The sequence below is a fragment of the Balaenoptera ricei genome, chromosome 19 (assembly GCF_028023285.1).
Source record: "Balaenoptera ricei isolate mBalRic1 chromosome 19, mBalRic1.hap2, whole genome shotgun sequence".
Taxonomy (NCBI): Eukaryota; Metazoa; Chordata; class Mammalia; order Artiodactyla; family Balaenopteridae; genus Balaenoptera; species Balaenoptera ricei.
Genome location: NC_082657.1, coordinates 36,563,906 through 36,577,429, shown reverse-complemented (window position 1 = coordinate 36,577,429; position 13,524 = coordinate 36,563,906). Strand labels below are relative to the sequence as shown.

The 13,524-nt window shown below is 51.8% G+C and overlaps 1 protein-coding gene across 1 annotated transcript; it reads right to left on the bottom strand.

Moving 5' to 3' along the window:
- Window positions 1-2,077: 2,077 nt before the first annotated feature.
- Window positions 2,078-9,308, bottom strand: SPMIP8 (sperm microtubule inner protein 8). Its single transcript, XM_059904841.1, is given in 9 exon segments — window positions 2,078-2,108; window positions 3,217-3,249; window positions 3,602-3,666; window positions 3,883-3,944; window positions 4,372-4,546; window positions 4,767-4,828; window positions 8,155-8,411; window positions 9,171-9,205; window positions 9,207-9,308. Coding segments are annotated over 9 exon segments (822 nt in total).
- Between the last annotated feature and the right edge of the window lie 4,216 nt (window positions 9,309-13,524).

Sequence of the window (13,524 nt, the reverse complement as noted above, 5' to 3'; positions counted from 1 at the left end):
GGTATCTCAGTGCGCTCTCTGGAGCTCCCTGACTGCCCCCAGTCTCACACAGGCCAGGACTCCAGCATCTCCGCTATGAGCCTCGGGCAAATCTATTTCTCTCTGAGCTGTCATGTTGGAGGGGACATTCAGGGCTGAAGAATGTGGCTCTCATACCTCAGGGGCCTTCGCCAATGGCTTCCCAAGGTTCAAGCCAGGTGGACTGCCCCTGGGCTTGGAGGAAAGTGCTTCTTCCTGCATGAAATGGCAGGAAGCTGGATACCTCCTTGACAGGCCCCCAAGGAGGAAAGGGCTCTGATCTACTTACCACTTCCCATCCCCTCCTCCCCATGCTCCTGTCTCCTGCCCTGTTGTCAGCAGAGCTCCATACTTCAGGACAGAGGACAGACTCCCTCCCTCACCTCGGTATAAGGGTGATGATCTCCAACACCACCCCCAAAAGAAATTAAAATCAGCCTCGAATTTGTAAGGCAGGCTCTGCCTGCATATCAGACAACAAAACAACTCATTTCCTTGTTTATTACCCAAGGTTGAACAAAAGACCCCCATTCTGGGAAATAACTTATTCTACGAATATTGAGCACAAACTGTATGTGAGTACTGTGACAAGTGCTGGGACTGACTTCGAGTCCTGGGTTCTGGTTTTGGCTGGAGACTTTCCCTGATCTGGGCCTCAGTTTTCCCATCTGTGAAATAGAGTAGCTTTGGTTCTGCTCATTCTCCTGGGTACTTATGGAGTATGAGGCCTGGAGGAGATGATGTGTTCTAAACAGTATAACACAGGGTCCAGAGGTGAGGGGCTGGTATTATTGTTTTAATCTCCTTCCACCTGAGACCAGGCTTGCATCCACTAGGTGCTCGGTAAATATTAGTAGAAGGGGATGAGGAGGATGTAAGTCAGGGTTTCCTAACCTTTGTGGGCACTGACTCTCCTGAGAATCAGATGAAAACAAGGAGACTTTCCATGGAAAATGCACATGTGGGTGGACCCATGGTTTTGGACATGATTTCAGAAGGTTCATGGATCCCTGAGGCCTCAGATCCTAGCACCAGAAGTCCTGTTCAAACAGTTCTTGAGCTTGGCGGCTATTTACCCTGATCTGGGTCTGTCCTTGCAGACTGGCCACAGGTGGGATGGTATTTGGAAGGTCCTGGAGCTAAGTGCTGATGCTGGCTGCTCTAACACCCAGCCATGCCGAGACACTCTTCTTTAGCCCAAAACTTTGAGCAGGGTTATTCTGGACCTGGCCCAGGAGCCCCACGGCTGTCCCCAGCACATCAGGCCTCCTTTCTGTAGGTTGGTAGGCAGGTGAGGGCTAGTCCTGAAGCTATGTGGATAGAGCAGATAACTTTTTGCTTACATGGTATGTTCATTGGCAGTGCTTTGGAGAGAGGAAACTTTCTTCTCTGAGTGGGCTTGGGCACCTCATCTTACTTCCACACTCAGCTGCTTCACAGGGAATAGAGACCATAGGCCAACCCTCCAGGGCCTGATTCCACTTCTTCAGGGGAACCCTGGGCCCAGGGAGGCCCCCAGCACACACTGGGATGGCAAGGGCTTCTGAGAGAGGGGTCTAAAATCCCTTTTGAGCCCCCTCTTTTCTCTTTAGGGCTCAAGTTCAGAGTCTGAGGTGGAAGGGGCTTGGTTGTAGGCTTATGAGCAGGGGAACGGGGGCACAAAGGAAACCTAATTCTCAGGCAGGCCTGCCTCTGTACCTCATCCCTGGCTGGGCCCTGGGGCCTAGACCCTGATTCTCTACCTGGGGTCACCAGACATCTTTCCCAACTCCCCCCACCGCCACCAGTCCTCCAGGAGTTGGCAGGAGGCAAGTAAGGGTAAGACATCCTGAGGTCCTGAGGTCCTGATCCTCCCCCAGCCCCTGCACCACACACACACACACACACACACACACACACACACACACGGGTGTGGTGCCTCCTTATGGAGCATAAGGTTTATTTCCAGTCAGGCTAAACTCTTAGGGAGATGGGTGCTGCCGCCATATACCCTCTGTCCTGCTGGGGAACCTGAGGTGGCATGGTTCGGCAGCCTGGGGATCGGCCTCCTTTTCACAGATTAACGCCAGGGTGTCAGGTAGTTAACACGACTGTGGAAAGAAACAGGTGAGGTGGGGGCCTCTAGGATGTCCTGGGGAAAAATCAGGCTGTCCTTCTCTAGGCCTTCCCCACCAAACCCACCTTCTTGCCCTCAAGGCTCTGAAAACACAGCTTCTGTCCTGTCTCTCTATGGCTCAAGAGCCTTCAATGGCTCCCTATTTCCTTTAATATATTTTTGGCTGGTCTGTTTGACTTTCAAGCCCCACTTCCAGTTTGCCTCATCTTTATCTTCCGTGAGCTTTACTCACTTTTCAATCATTTAGTGAGCCTACTCTGGCAGGCATTAAAGCTTTCCCTTGTGTGTGCACAGGGCGGGTGAGAGAAGGCAAACTTTCATCAATAATTATAATGCAATAGCCTGTGTGCTCTAAGATGGAGAGGGATGCACATACGGAGACCAACTGGAGGGGGGTTTGAGCTGGAGGGGAAAGGCAGACGGTCAGAGAAGACTTCAAGGAGGATGGGACATCTGGGCTGGGTTTTAAAGTGTAAGGAGGAGTTTTCCAGGCAGAGGTAGAAAGATCATCTAGGTGCTGAAACAGCACAAGCAAAGATATGGAGTGCTTGGTTGCTTGGTTTGGGTTGCACCCAGGAGTCTGGTACTGCTAAAGTGTAGGGAATGGGGCTGGAGAGGTGGGAGATGGCCAAATTATGAAGGTGCTTGAATATCTTGCATTCTTCTCCTGGGAGCACTTGTCCCAGCCCTTACCACTTCACCTGCTTCCTGGAAGGCAGATTCTTGGCTCTTTCCATTATATTTCTTATATGTCTGTTTACTCTTCCAGTCCCTGCTCTTCTCCTAGGTAACCCCGCCCCCCGATCCCCCTAACCCCCATCTTTGCCTTTTGGTCTCCTCTGGGCCAAATCGGGAGGGAAAGGCACTCTACTGCCTCCACCTCCCAGTGGGCTGCACTTTTGCCTGGCGAAGATCTCTCCAGGGGGAAGACCTTCGCGCCCCCCTGACATCATCCGGGAGGGTACCAATTCTCTGGCGCCTCCTTCATGAGGGCCCGCGCGCTGCCCGACTGGGGGGCGTGGCCAAATGTGGGGCGGAGGCGGGGTCATTCCCCCCCCCCCCCACTGCAGTTGGAGCCCTACCTGTAGATAGAGCCGAAGCGTCGGAAAGCATTCCTGCAAAAGAGAGAGGAGGGTGAGGCCGAGGTGAGGAAGGGTGACCCTCTCTGGGAACAAACACGTCAGCAGGCGCCATCCCACCAAGATTACACTGCACCTTCGCCCCACCTTAACTCCTCCACTCTGAAAGGTGGAGTTGCTAGGGGCTGGATGACAGGATGCTCCGTTGGGTAGGAATTAAACATTTAGTCGTTTTAAAGTTGCAATTTTCTTGTGGTGTTTCGGAGCCAATCAATTCTTCCTAGGTCTCACATTTTCAAGGGCCACTAGGTATGCGGTGGTGAAAGCAGCCAAGACCCCACTCTCCTTCCGCCAGGTATGGGGTCCCGGGGTCTGTGGGGTCACTTACAGGGAGTCGAAAGGCAGGGGTTTCTGTCCATAGCGATCCAGGCTGGGATTCTGGTTAAGACAGAACTGGGGCGGGCCAGAGGAATTGGGGGGCGGTGTCCACTGAGTAGAGGGGACACGGACTCCCCCGCCGAGGCCCCGCACAGCACTCTCTGCCGGAGATATTGGCCCTGGGCACTGGGAGACCTTACTCTCGGTCTCTTCTCCCCCTCCCCGACCCCCGTGTTAGCCGCTTCTCTCCCACCCCCGCCCCGCCAGGGACGGAGCAGCGCGCCTACCTACCCGCCAGTTCTGGGTCACCTGCGGCTTCAAGTACCGCGCCGCGTAGCCGCTGAAACTCTCGACTGCAGAGAGAGCGCCCATCTCTGGCCCCCCGCCAGCCCAGAGCAAGCCCCGCCCCTACTCTTAACTGAGCCCCGCCCCTAGATCAAGCCACGCCCACGCCTGCTCCTAGAACCAGTCCCCCTCCGGACTAAGCTCCGGCAGTCCCAGAACCAACCCTGCCCTCCAACCTCCGCCTCACTGGCTCCCACTGGCTCGGGCCTGGCCCCGCCCCCTCCCCAGGACAAGCCCTGTCTCCGTGAACCTCAATCTGTCTGGGTCCAGCCCGCTCTGAGTGCCCCAGCTGCTCCTATCTCCTAGACCTGTCTTTGTCAGAGCCCACCCCCGAAGCCTCCCGCCCGCGGTCAGCGCTCGGCGTCCCGGCTCCAGGGACCCAGCGGCCCAGTTGTCTCTCCCACAGTAAGGCATCCTCCCCGCCGGTAGACTGACCCTTCCTGCTCGGGCAGGGCAGCTTGAATTCGCCGGCAGAGGACACGAAGCGGGACCAGTCCTCGATGGCGCGCGTGAAGTTGGGCCAGTCGACCCTGTTGATGCCCGGTGCGATGGGCTCCAGCTTTCCCTCGCGGCACCTATTTCGGAGCCTCTGGCCGGTCGCCGTGATGTCCTGCCAGGATGAAGGGAGTCAGGGCGCGGGGGGCACTTGAACCATCTGACCCAGGGGGCTCTGAAGCCCCTGAAGGAGATGCAAAGGGGCTAGGGTCCCAAGCTGGTAGCTGAGGAAGTGCACGGAGTAGAGCCCAGCACTCGAGGTGCTTGGGGCTAGGTGCACGCGGGACCTTCAGGTCCCCAGAGCAAACCCAGGGCCAGGGGCAAAGGACACTCACCAAGCACTGCAGGCGTTTGTTGGGGACACCGAGGAGTGTGAAGTAGGCATTGTCAAAGTCATCTGAAGGAGAAAGAGAAAGGGAGGAGTCCACCAGTGGTCACAGGCCCACACAGGAGAGGTTTGGTCCACACTGCTTTAAAAGGTTTTTGAAATACTTGACAACTTAAAAAAAATCTAAGATCAAGTGGATTCTTACTTAACACACCCCATTCAACAGAACAAACTCCAAATAGATAAAAAATTTCAATGTAAAATAATGAAACCATAGATGTACTAGAAGAAAACATGGATAAATTTCTTTATAACCTTGGGGTGGGGGAGGCCTTACCAACTCTAATTCAAAATCAGGTAGCCTAAAGAAAATATTGATAACTTGGACTACATAGAAATAAACTTCTGCATGGCAACATAAGGAAACACAAGGAAAGTCAAAAGACAAATGGGAAAAGAATATTTCCACTTATTTTGTAGATGAGGTGAAATTTCCGTAATATTGAAAGAATTCCTATAAATCAAGACAAAATAAAATAAAATAAAACAAAATAGAAGAAAAAGAGAAAAAAAGAAAAATGGGTCAACAGTCTGCATAGGTAGTTCACACACAAACACAAGAAATGCAAATGGTCCCTAAACTATGAAAAGACACTCAGCTTCATTCATAATAAGATACATGCATATTCAAACTACATTGATACCAATTTTTCATATCAGATTGGAAACAATCCAAAAATGAGTGCAGTTATCAGAAACAGGGCCATTGCCATATATTGCCAGCAGGGGTTATAAATTGATTTGAGCCTATGGAAAGAAATTGGCATTATCTATCAGAATTATAAATACACATACCTTTTGACCCTATAGTCCCACTTCTGGGAATTTATCCTACTTTAGAGTTGCACAACTGGGAAATGATGTGGGTAGAAAGTTTACCCATTTCAGCATAGTTTGTAATAGAAAATGATTGGAAATAACTCAAGTGTCTGTCATTAAATGACTGGTTAAATAAACTATGATACATTCTCACTATGCCTTGATTAAAAATCAGTAGAGGAAGTTCTTGATTCAAAACCTTCCAAGGTGCAGAAGAGTATATGCCTTTATATGGCTTTAAAGCCTAAAATTGAGACGATTGGAGGCAGAGAAGAATATACATTCAGGTCATCACCTAACCAAGTTATCAAACTTAGCATCATGCATAGTGGGATAATGACATTATGTGCCTCCTGCTGAGCCATCATGGCAAATATGGCATCCAACACCTGTGAAAGCTTCTACAATCAAGCTTCTACACCTATCTTCTAGTTTACAGAAAATAGACTATCAAGGTAAACAGCACCATAAGGAAACAATCACTCAAATTCACAATGTAGGACTCGTCTACAATAAAACTGTTTTGGACTCTTTAAAAAGTCAATATTATGAGGGAAAAATGGAAAGTGGGTAGACTGTTTTAGACTAAGACACAAGAGACATGACAACAAATTACAAGGCACAATCCTAGATTGAACCCTGGTTCCAAAATTTTTTTGACAGCTATAAAGGACATCTTTGGGGATAATTGGGGACGTTTTAATACGGACTGAATATTAGCTGTTAGGGAATTATTTTTAACTTTCCTAGACGTGATAATGGTATTGAGGTTGTTTCTATCATTGGGAACTGCTTGCTAAAGTGTGTGTGTGTGTGTGTGTGTGTGTGTGTGTTTGTGAGAGAGAGAGAGAATGAAAACAATATGTCAAAACATTAATTGAAACAGGTGGAAGGTAATGAATGTTCATAGTATTAGTCTTTCAACCTTCCTCTATGTTTGAATATGTTCCTAACAAAAAAAGTTGGGGAGGAAAATAATAGGTTTGTATTTACAGTAGCAAACAATGGAAGGATTCAGCAGGAGCTCAGAGTGGTTACCTGTAAGTGGGGATGGCAGGGGGAGGAGTGAGAATTTTTTAAATGTACATTGTTACAGCATTTTGAATTTTGAAACTGTGACTCCATTGCTTTTATTAAAAACATACTTGCAATACTCAAGAGCTCTCCCTAAAAATCTAGATCCCTGGCCTCTCCTGGAAGCCAGGAAATTGGTAGAACTGTGCTGACCTTTCCCACACAGTATCAGCAGGACCCCATAGCTGCTCCCCTTCGGAGGGGGGGGTGTGGGGACTCCACCTCACCTTTCACCTCTTCCCCCCACTGCGTTCCCACCCACTTCCCGTATTTGTGTTTCCCATCGTGGCCCTGTAGGGGTCTCTGTGGGACCTCTGGAGATCTCCCTATAGTCTCTGACACCCTCACTCCACCTGTCACCTGGGTCTGAACCTGGGTATCACCCTGGACTCCTCACTCTTGCCCCTCTACCCACACTGGTACCAAATCGTGTTATTTTATCTCCTAAATACCTTCCAAATCCCTCCCCTGTGGCCAGACACTATCACTACTTCCTGAAGACTGTGGTCCCTCCCAGTGTCCTAATCACTCACCCTCCCCCCCATCATCCACTTCTAGTCTCTCTGGGTCACCCACTCCCCACGGCCCCAATGCTCAGACCTCTTTCCTTCTTAAAGTCTTCAGAGGTTCTTATCTACCTCCCCAAGAAGTCCAGACCCCTGAGCTTAGCCCTCCCTGAGCTGTGTCCTCATCCCCAGCCACAGCTCCTGCTGCCCCCGCACTCCTTATCCTCCCATCCAACCACACCCCTCAAGTTCACCAACACCTCATGCAGCTTTTCCCCTCCAGGCCTCTGCATGTGCTGTCCCCGCTAGCTGGAGCGCCTTTGTTCCAGGCACAGTGTCAGGCACAAAGCAGGCAATGAATAAATGTGCTGGAATGAATGAGTGTGGGTGTCTGTGTGGCACCCCTATCTCCATACCCAAGCTTCTCAATCGATGAAGAGTTCTTCCTTAGCCCCGTGTGGCCCTTTACCCCAAAGGCTCCCATGTCCACCTCTCTTTCATGACAGGTGTCTTTCTCTTCCTTTTTCAAAGGGAGAGATGATTGGGCAGAAGTTGTTATTATTGCTATTATTATTCCTCCTCCTCCTGCAACTGCTGACCTCTGCACAGTTCCCTCTCCATTAATAATAATAACAACATTATTGTTGAGCACATATTATGTGCCAGGCACTACTCCAAGTGCTCTTCATGCCTTATCTCATTTTAATCTCAAAATAGCCCTGACAGGCCGGCACTGTTAGCGTCCCCATTTTACTGATAAGGAAACAGAGGCTCAGACCTGGAGGATACCCAGGCAGGGAGGAGCAGAGCGGGGACGACTCCCTTTAACCCTTTCACCTGCCACTCATGGTTTCTCCCTCCGAGATCTCTCTCCTCCAAACCACCCACGCCTTCCCCGAAGGCCCAGAGGGGCCGGTGGTGGCCAGGTGGCCTGACCTTTGCGGCAGTAGGTGGTGGTCTGGCAGTGCTCGTCGGAAAGGCAGGCCCTGACGGAGTCCATGTCCACGCGGCGCAGGCTGGGCAGGGCTGGGTGGTAGAGCTGCTGCTTCACGCCGGCCAGCTTGTTGCGCCGCCGCGCCACGGGCAGCAGGACGGCCGGGGGTGCGTACACGTGGGTGGAGCCGTCCTCCCAGGGCACCAGGTTGATGATGCGGGCCATGGCTGGGGGGGCAGAGACACCCCAACCAGACACCCTTCTGTGTGGGAACACAACCTTGGCCAGTGCCGGTTTGTCTACTCGTCCAACAGGTACTGACCACCTACTGTGTGCCAGGAGCTATGGTGGGGTCAGGGACGCTCAAATACACACACACACAGAGGATGTGCTAAGGGCCCTGGCAGAGGGCAGTACAGGGGGGGGTGTGTGTCTGGGGAGGCTGAGGCATTCAGCGAATGGTCTAAAAGAGATGCCATTTGTGTCTGTTCTTCAATAATGAGCAGGAAGCGGCAGCAGCAGCAAGTGGATTCACAATTGAGCTCAGTCTGCCTCTGGGTAATTAATTATGGACTTCTGGCCTTAGCTAAGGTATCTGGCATTTACTCAACATTCTACAGGGAGACATAGAAAGGTTTTAAATAAGGGGAGAGACGTGATAGACATGAACTAGAAAAAATATGGCTGGTTCCCCAGTGCTTCGTTTTAAAAAGTGGATATTCCCAGAGCCTTTGAGTCATTTAAACTTTAGTGAGAATTTGTTGAGTCCCGTTGCTTTCTTCCTGACTCCAGGTGGAGGTGAGAGATGGAGGTGGGCGGTAGGGAGGTGGGCAGGAGGAGAGAGGACCTTGGGCCATGGAGGAGCACGGAGGGGGCATGGCGACCAGATGGGGAGGCCGCCTCGGAGGCTGGGCCTTCGTGGGGAAGGGACAGGGAAGTGGGGAAGTGAGGGCAGAGGGGAGGGAGGGCTCCCTGCTCCTGATCCACCACAGTGGTACCTCACCTGCAGGCCACGGGCCCCAGGTGCACAGGCTTACGGGGATTTTCTGCTCTTCCGACTGCTCAATGGGGAAAAGAGGCAGGGAGATGGGCCGAGCCCCAGTGCCTTATGAGGCAGTAGGAGAATAAAGGGACATTCTGCGGAGACAAAGCCCATTGCAGCCTGATTGTGAGGGCACCGTCTCCTCGGCAACCATGACAACCGGAGGCTCCGAGGAGAAGAGCCTGCTGCCAGGGATCCTTGCCCTGGCCCCCTCTTTCAGCCTTCCTGAAGGATGCTGTCTCCCAGGCCTCACACAGGCTGGGCATGTTGGGGAAATCAGACAAGGAGCTGGGTCTCCCTGGGGGTGGCCATGCCAGGGCTGGCCAGGGCTGGCCAGGGCAGGCTGTGTGACCCTAGACTACTTACTGTCTCTATCTGGGCCTCAAGTCTCCCATCTGTGTTAGGCAAGGGCCCCAGGCCCTGCCAGGAGGAGTGTCTGTGAGCTGGCAGGGCTCACGGACACTTATTCCCCTCCTTACAAGCCTCAGGGAAGAGGGCACTGCCCTGCCTGCCAGTCCTTGAGTCTCCAGAGGTGGAGATTAGTGGCTGCCAGGATCCAGGGTCAGCATAAGGGGATCAGGGAGAGTGGTGGCCTCAGCAGGACAGGGATTAGCAGGTGATACTCCCCCTGCAGGCCTGCAGCCTCCCTCCCGCCTTCCCCAAAAAGTGAGGTCATGAGGTCCTAAGCCCAGCACCCTGAAGCCCTGGGGCCTGACCACCACCAAGGTCAGAACCACTGGGGGAGTTCCCTGGCGGTCCGGTGGTTAGGACTAAGCGCTTTCACTGCCGCGGTCCTGGGTTCAATCCCTGGTCAGGGGACTGAGATCCCACAAGGCTTGCAGCGAGGCCAAAAAAAAAAAAAAAAGAACCACTGGAGGTGGACTCTGCCCCCCCATCCCCGTGAGGAAACCCTGGGGAGACTCTTAACTTATTTGCATATCTTGGCATGTGCTTTTGCATACACCTGCTCAAGTGCTGAGCCTGATGGGCCCTGGCACCCCTACTGTGAGGTTCAAGTAGGATTTGGCTCCCTAGTTGCTCCTCCTCCAGTGCTCCATCCAGCCCCAGAGCAGCATCCCCAAGTCCCACCCCTTAAAGAAAACTTTCCCTGGACTTCATTCACCACCCCATCGTAATTTTTTTTTTGACTCTTTTAAAGTTAAAAATATAACAAAATCCAGAAAGTGCATAAATACATAATGTAACTCATAATTTATAAAGTGAGACCCTGTGTAACTACCAGTCAGGTCAAAACATGGGTACTACTTTGCAAAGCAGTGTAGTAGTTTCTTAAATAGTGAAACATAAATTTACCATGTGACCCAGCAATTCTACCCCTAGGAATCTTCCCAAGAGAAATTAAGATATATGTCCACACAAAGACTTGCATACAGATGTTCATAGCAGCATTATTTATAATAGCCAAAAGGTGGAAACAACTTAAGTGTCCATTGACTAGCGGATAGGTAAACAGACTCTAATATATCTATGCCATGGAAACAGACTGTATGCCATGGAATACTCTTGGGAATTAAAAAGAAATGAATTATGGATACGTGCTACAATGTAGATGATCATCAAAACATTATGCTAAATGAAAGAAACCAGACACAGAAACACTCCACATATTATATGCTTCATTTATATAGAATGTCTAGAAAAGGCACATGTTTAGAGACAGAAAGCAGATTAGTGGTTGCCTGGGGCTGGCGGGGGGAATGCGGAGTGATTCTAACCAGCATGAGGGATCTTACTGGGCTGATGGAAATGTTCTAAAACTAGATGTTGCATAGCTCAGTAAATTTACTAAAAATCATTGAGTTGTACCCTTAAAACTGGTGAATTTTACGGCATACAAATTATACGACAATAACATTGTTTTAAAAAATTGATGTCAGCTAAAGAAAGCAAGTTAGGGCCCCGCCAGCCCCTAGAAGCTTCCGCATACCCCTTCCCAGTCCCACCTCCTGCAAGAGGTAACCACTCTCCTGGCCGAGTAGTATAACCACTGCTTTTCTTTAAAATTTTACTACCTATGTTTGCATAGACAAGACAGGCTAATTATGCCCTATTTGAGCTTTGTATGCATGGGCCATTGGGGTCCTTTGAGTCTGGCTTCTTTCCCTCCGTATATATGCACACGAGAGTCATCCAACTGGGGTGTAGCTGAGGCTCGTTCATTTGCCTCACCGTAGAGCTCGTTACTCTTCAGCCAGGCCCACCTGACTCTGCCCACTGGCTGGGCTCAAGGCCCCCAGGTTGCCGAGCCTTGGGGCACAGGTCAGCCTCCGCTCACACGGTGGTCCCATGTGGCCAGTCCTCCCCCAACACACTCAGCCGTCTTGGCTGCAGCAAACCCGGCTTCCTGGCTCTTCCCCTACCCCACCAGGAGCTCTTTCAGTCTCCTTTCCTAGCTCCTCCTTCTTTTCCCAACTTCGAAATGTGCCGGTGTGCTCCAGGCACCATCTCTGGCCCTTCTCTTCTTTACTTTTGATTCAATCAGTCCTGTGGCTTTAAGCATCATCTACAAGCTGAGCTGATGCCTCCAAAATTTCCATCTCCAGTCGTCCACCTCTCCCAGACTCCAGACACCCCCCGCCCCCCAAAACGCACCTCTCAACACCTGCTGCGCATTTCCACTCAGATGTCTCTCAGACAACGAAGTAGAGCTCGTGATTTCCCCCCAAAACTCTTCCACACCACAGCCCCAGGCTCCCTCTTTTCAGTAAATGGCACCACCTGCCAGTTGCCTAAGCTGAGCACCCTCAACACCTCCCTTTTCCCTCCCCTCCCCTTTTCTCTCTCCCACCACCTGCTGGGTCCAAGCCTCGTCATCTCTGCACTGGCTTCTGTCGAGCTAGAGGCAAGGGAGAGCATCACCAATGATGCTGGCCGTCACTTGCACACCCAGGGTGAGCAGTAGAGCTCACTGTGCTCTCTGGCTGGAGGTGCCATGGGGGAGGAGTGCTGATCCCCAGCAGCCTGGCGTATTGACAGAGCACGGCAGAAAGAACATTCTCTCACACCCGTTGCCTTGGGGGTGGGTGCATATCAGAGGTTCTGCACAGGAAGGAGAGGACAGGGGTCGTCCAGTCACAAACTGGTTTGTTCCACCGCTACCTCCTGACTAGTGCCTTGCTTCCACACCTGCCCACTACAAAACAGCTGCACAGATGGCGTCCGGCCCCTGTTCTAAACCATCATGGGCTTCCATGGGCCATCAGCTAAAACCCAATCTTCCGACCGTGACTTACAGGCCCTACCTGATCTGTCCTGGACCTCATCTCCCACCACTCTCCCTTACACCCACTAAGCCCCTGGCGCCCTCTCTGTTCCTCAGGTGCATCTAAGCTCATTCCAGCCTCAGGACCTTTATTCACCCTTGCCTGGAACACCATTCACTCAGATCTTATGTCTCAGCTCAAATATGTCCCTCTTCATAGAGGCACCTATGCCCACTCCCACTCCCCACCACCTCACACATGTCTGCCCTGTGTGTTTCTTTCATGGTACTCAACATATCTGCAATATTTTTAAGGTCATCGTTAATCTTTTTTACTTCTGAATCTTCCATTGGAATGTAAGGTCCGTGAGGGCAGGTCCTATTTCTGTCTTTCTCAATGTGCCAAGGCTGGCAAGCTGCCTGGCACGTAGGCAAGGTCGAGAAATGTTGTAGGTGATCAAGTCAAGTTCCCTGCCCCTTTGCTAAACAGCCCACTGCCCTGCCCCCCACCAGGTCCTGTCACCTCACTGACCCCTTTGTGCTGGGCCTCTGTCGCTCTCCCCCTCTCCCCTGAGATCGCCATCCCCCTCTAGGGTTCGACCTCAGTTCAGGAGGCCGGCTTGGATGCAGTCATCTATCCGTCCTTGGATCCTCCCTAAAGGCCCAGCCCTTCTGGTGGATCCCAAGGCAGTGGGTGCTGAGGCCCTGCCCAAGCTGCAGAAGATTCTGAGACAGAGGGACTCTGCTTGAGTCCCTGCATTGGGGCTGGAGAGCTGGAATGTGCCTCCTGCCACTGCTGACTGAGAGTTGACAGGCCCCTGCTACCTTGAGGAGTCTCCCAGAATCACCTGGGGACTCCAAGCTCTTATCCTCCCACCAGCCGCTCTGTGGGTTGGCCAGGGTATGCAGGGAACCAGGTCCCCTGGCAGCTCCTGGTGCCCCAGACCAGGGCCATGTAGGGCTCCTTCCCCGGGGCCGACTCCTGGTGGCCCCTGAGGTTTGCTGCCGGCTCCCTCCGCATCAATCTCTTCTCTTCCACTGCCACCTCCCCACCCTCTTTAGCACCTCCTAATCCTTTGCATACGGGCCGGGCCGGCTGCTGCCAAT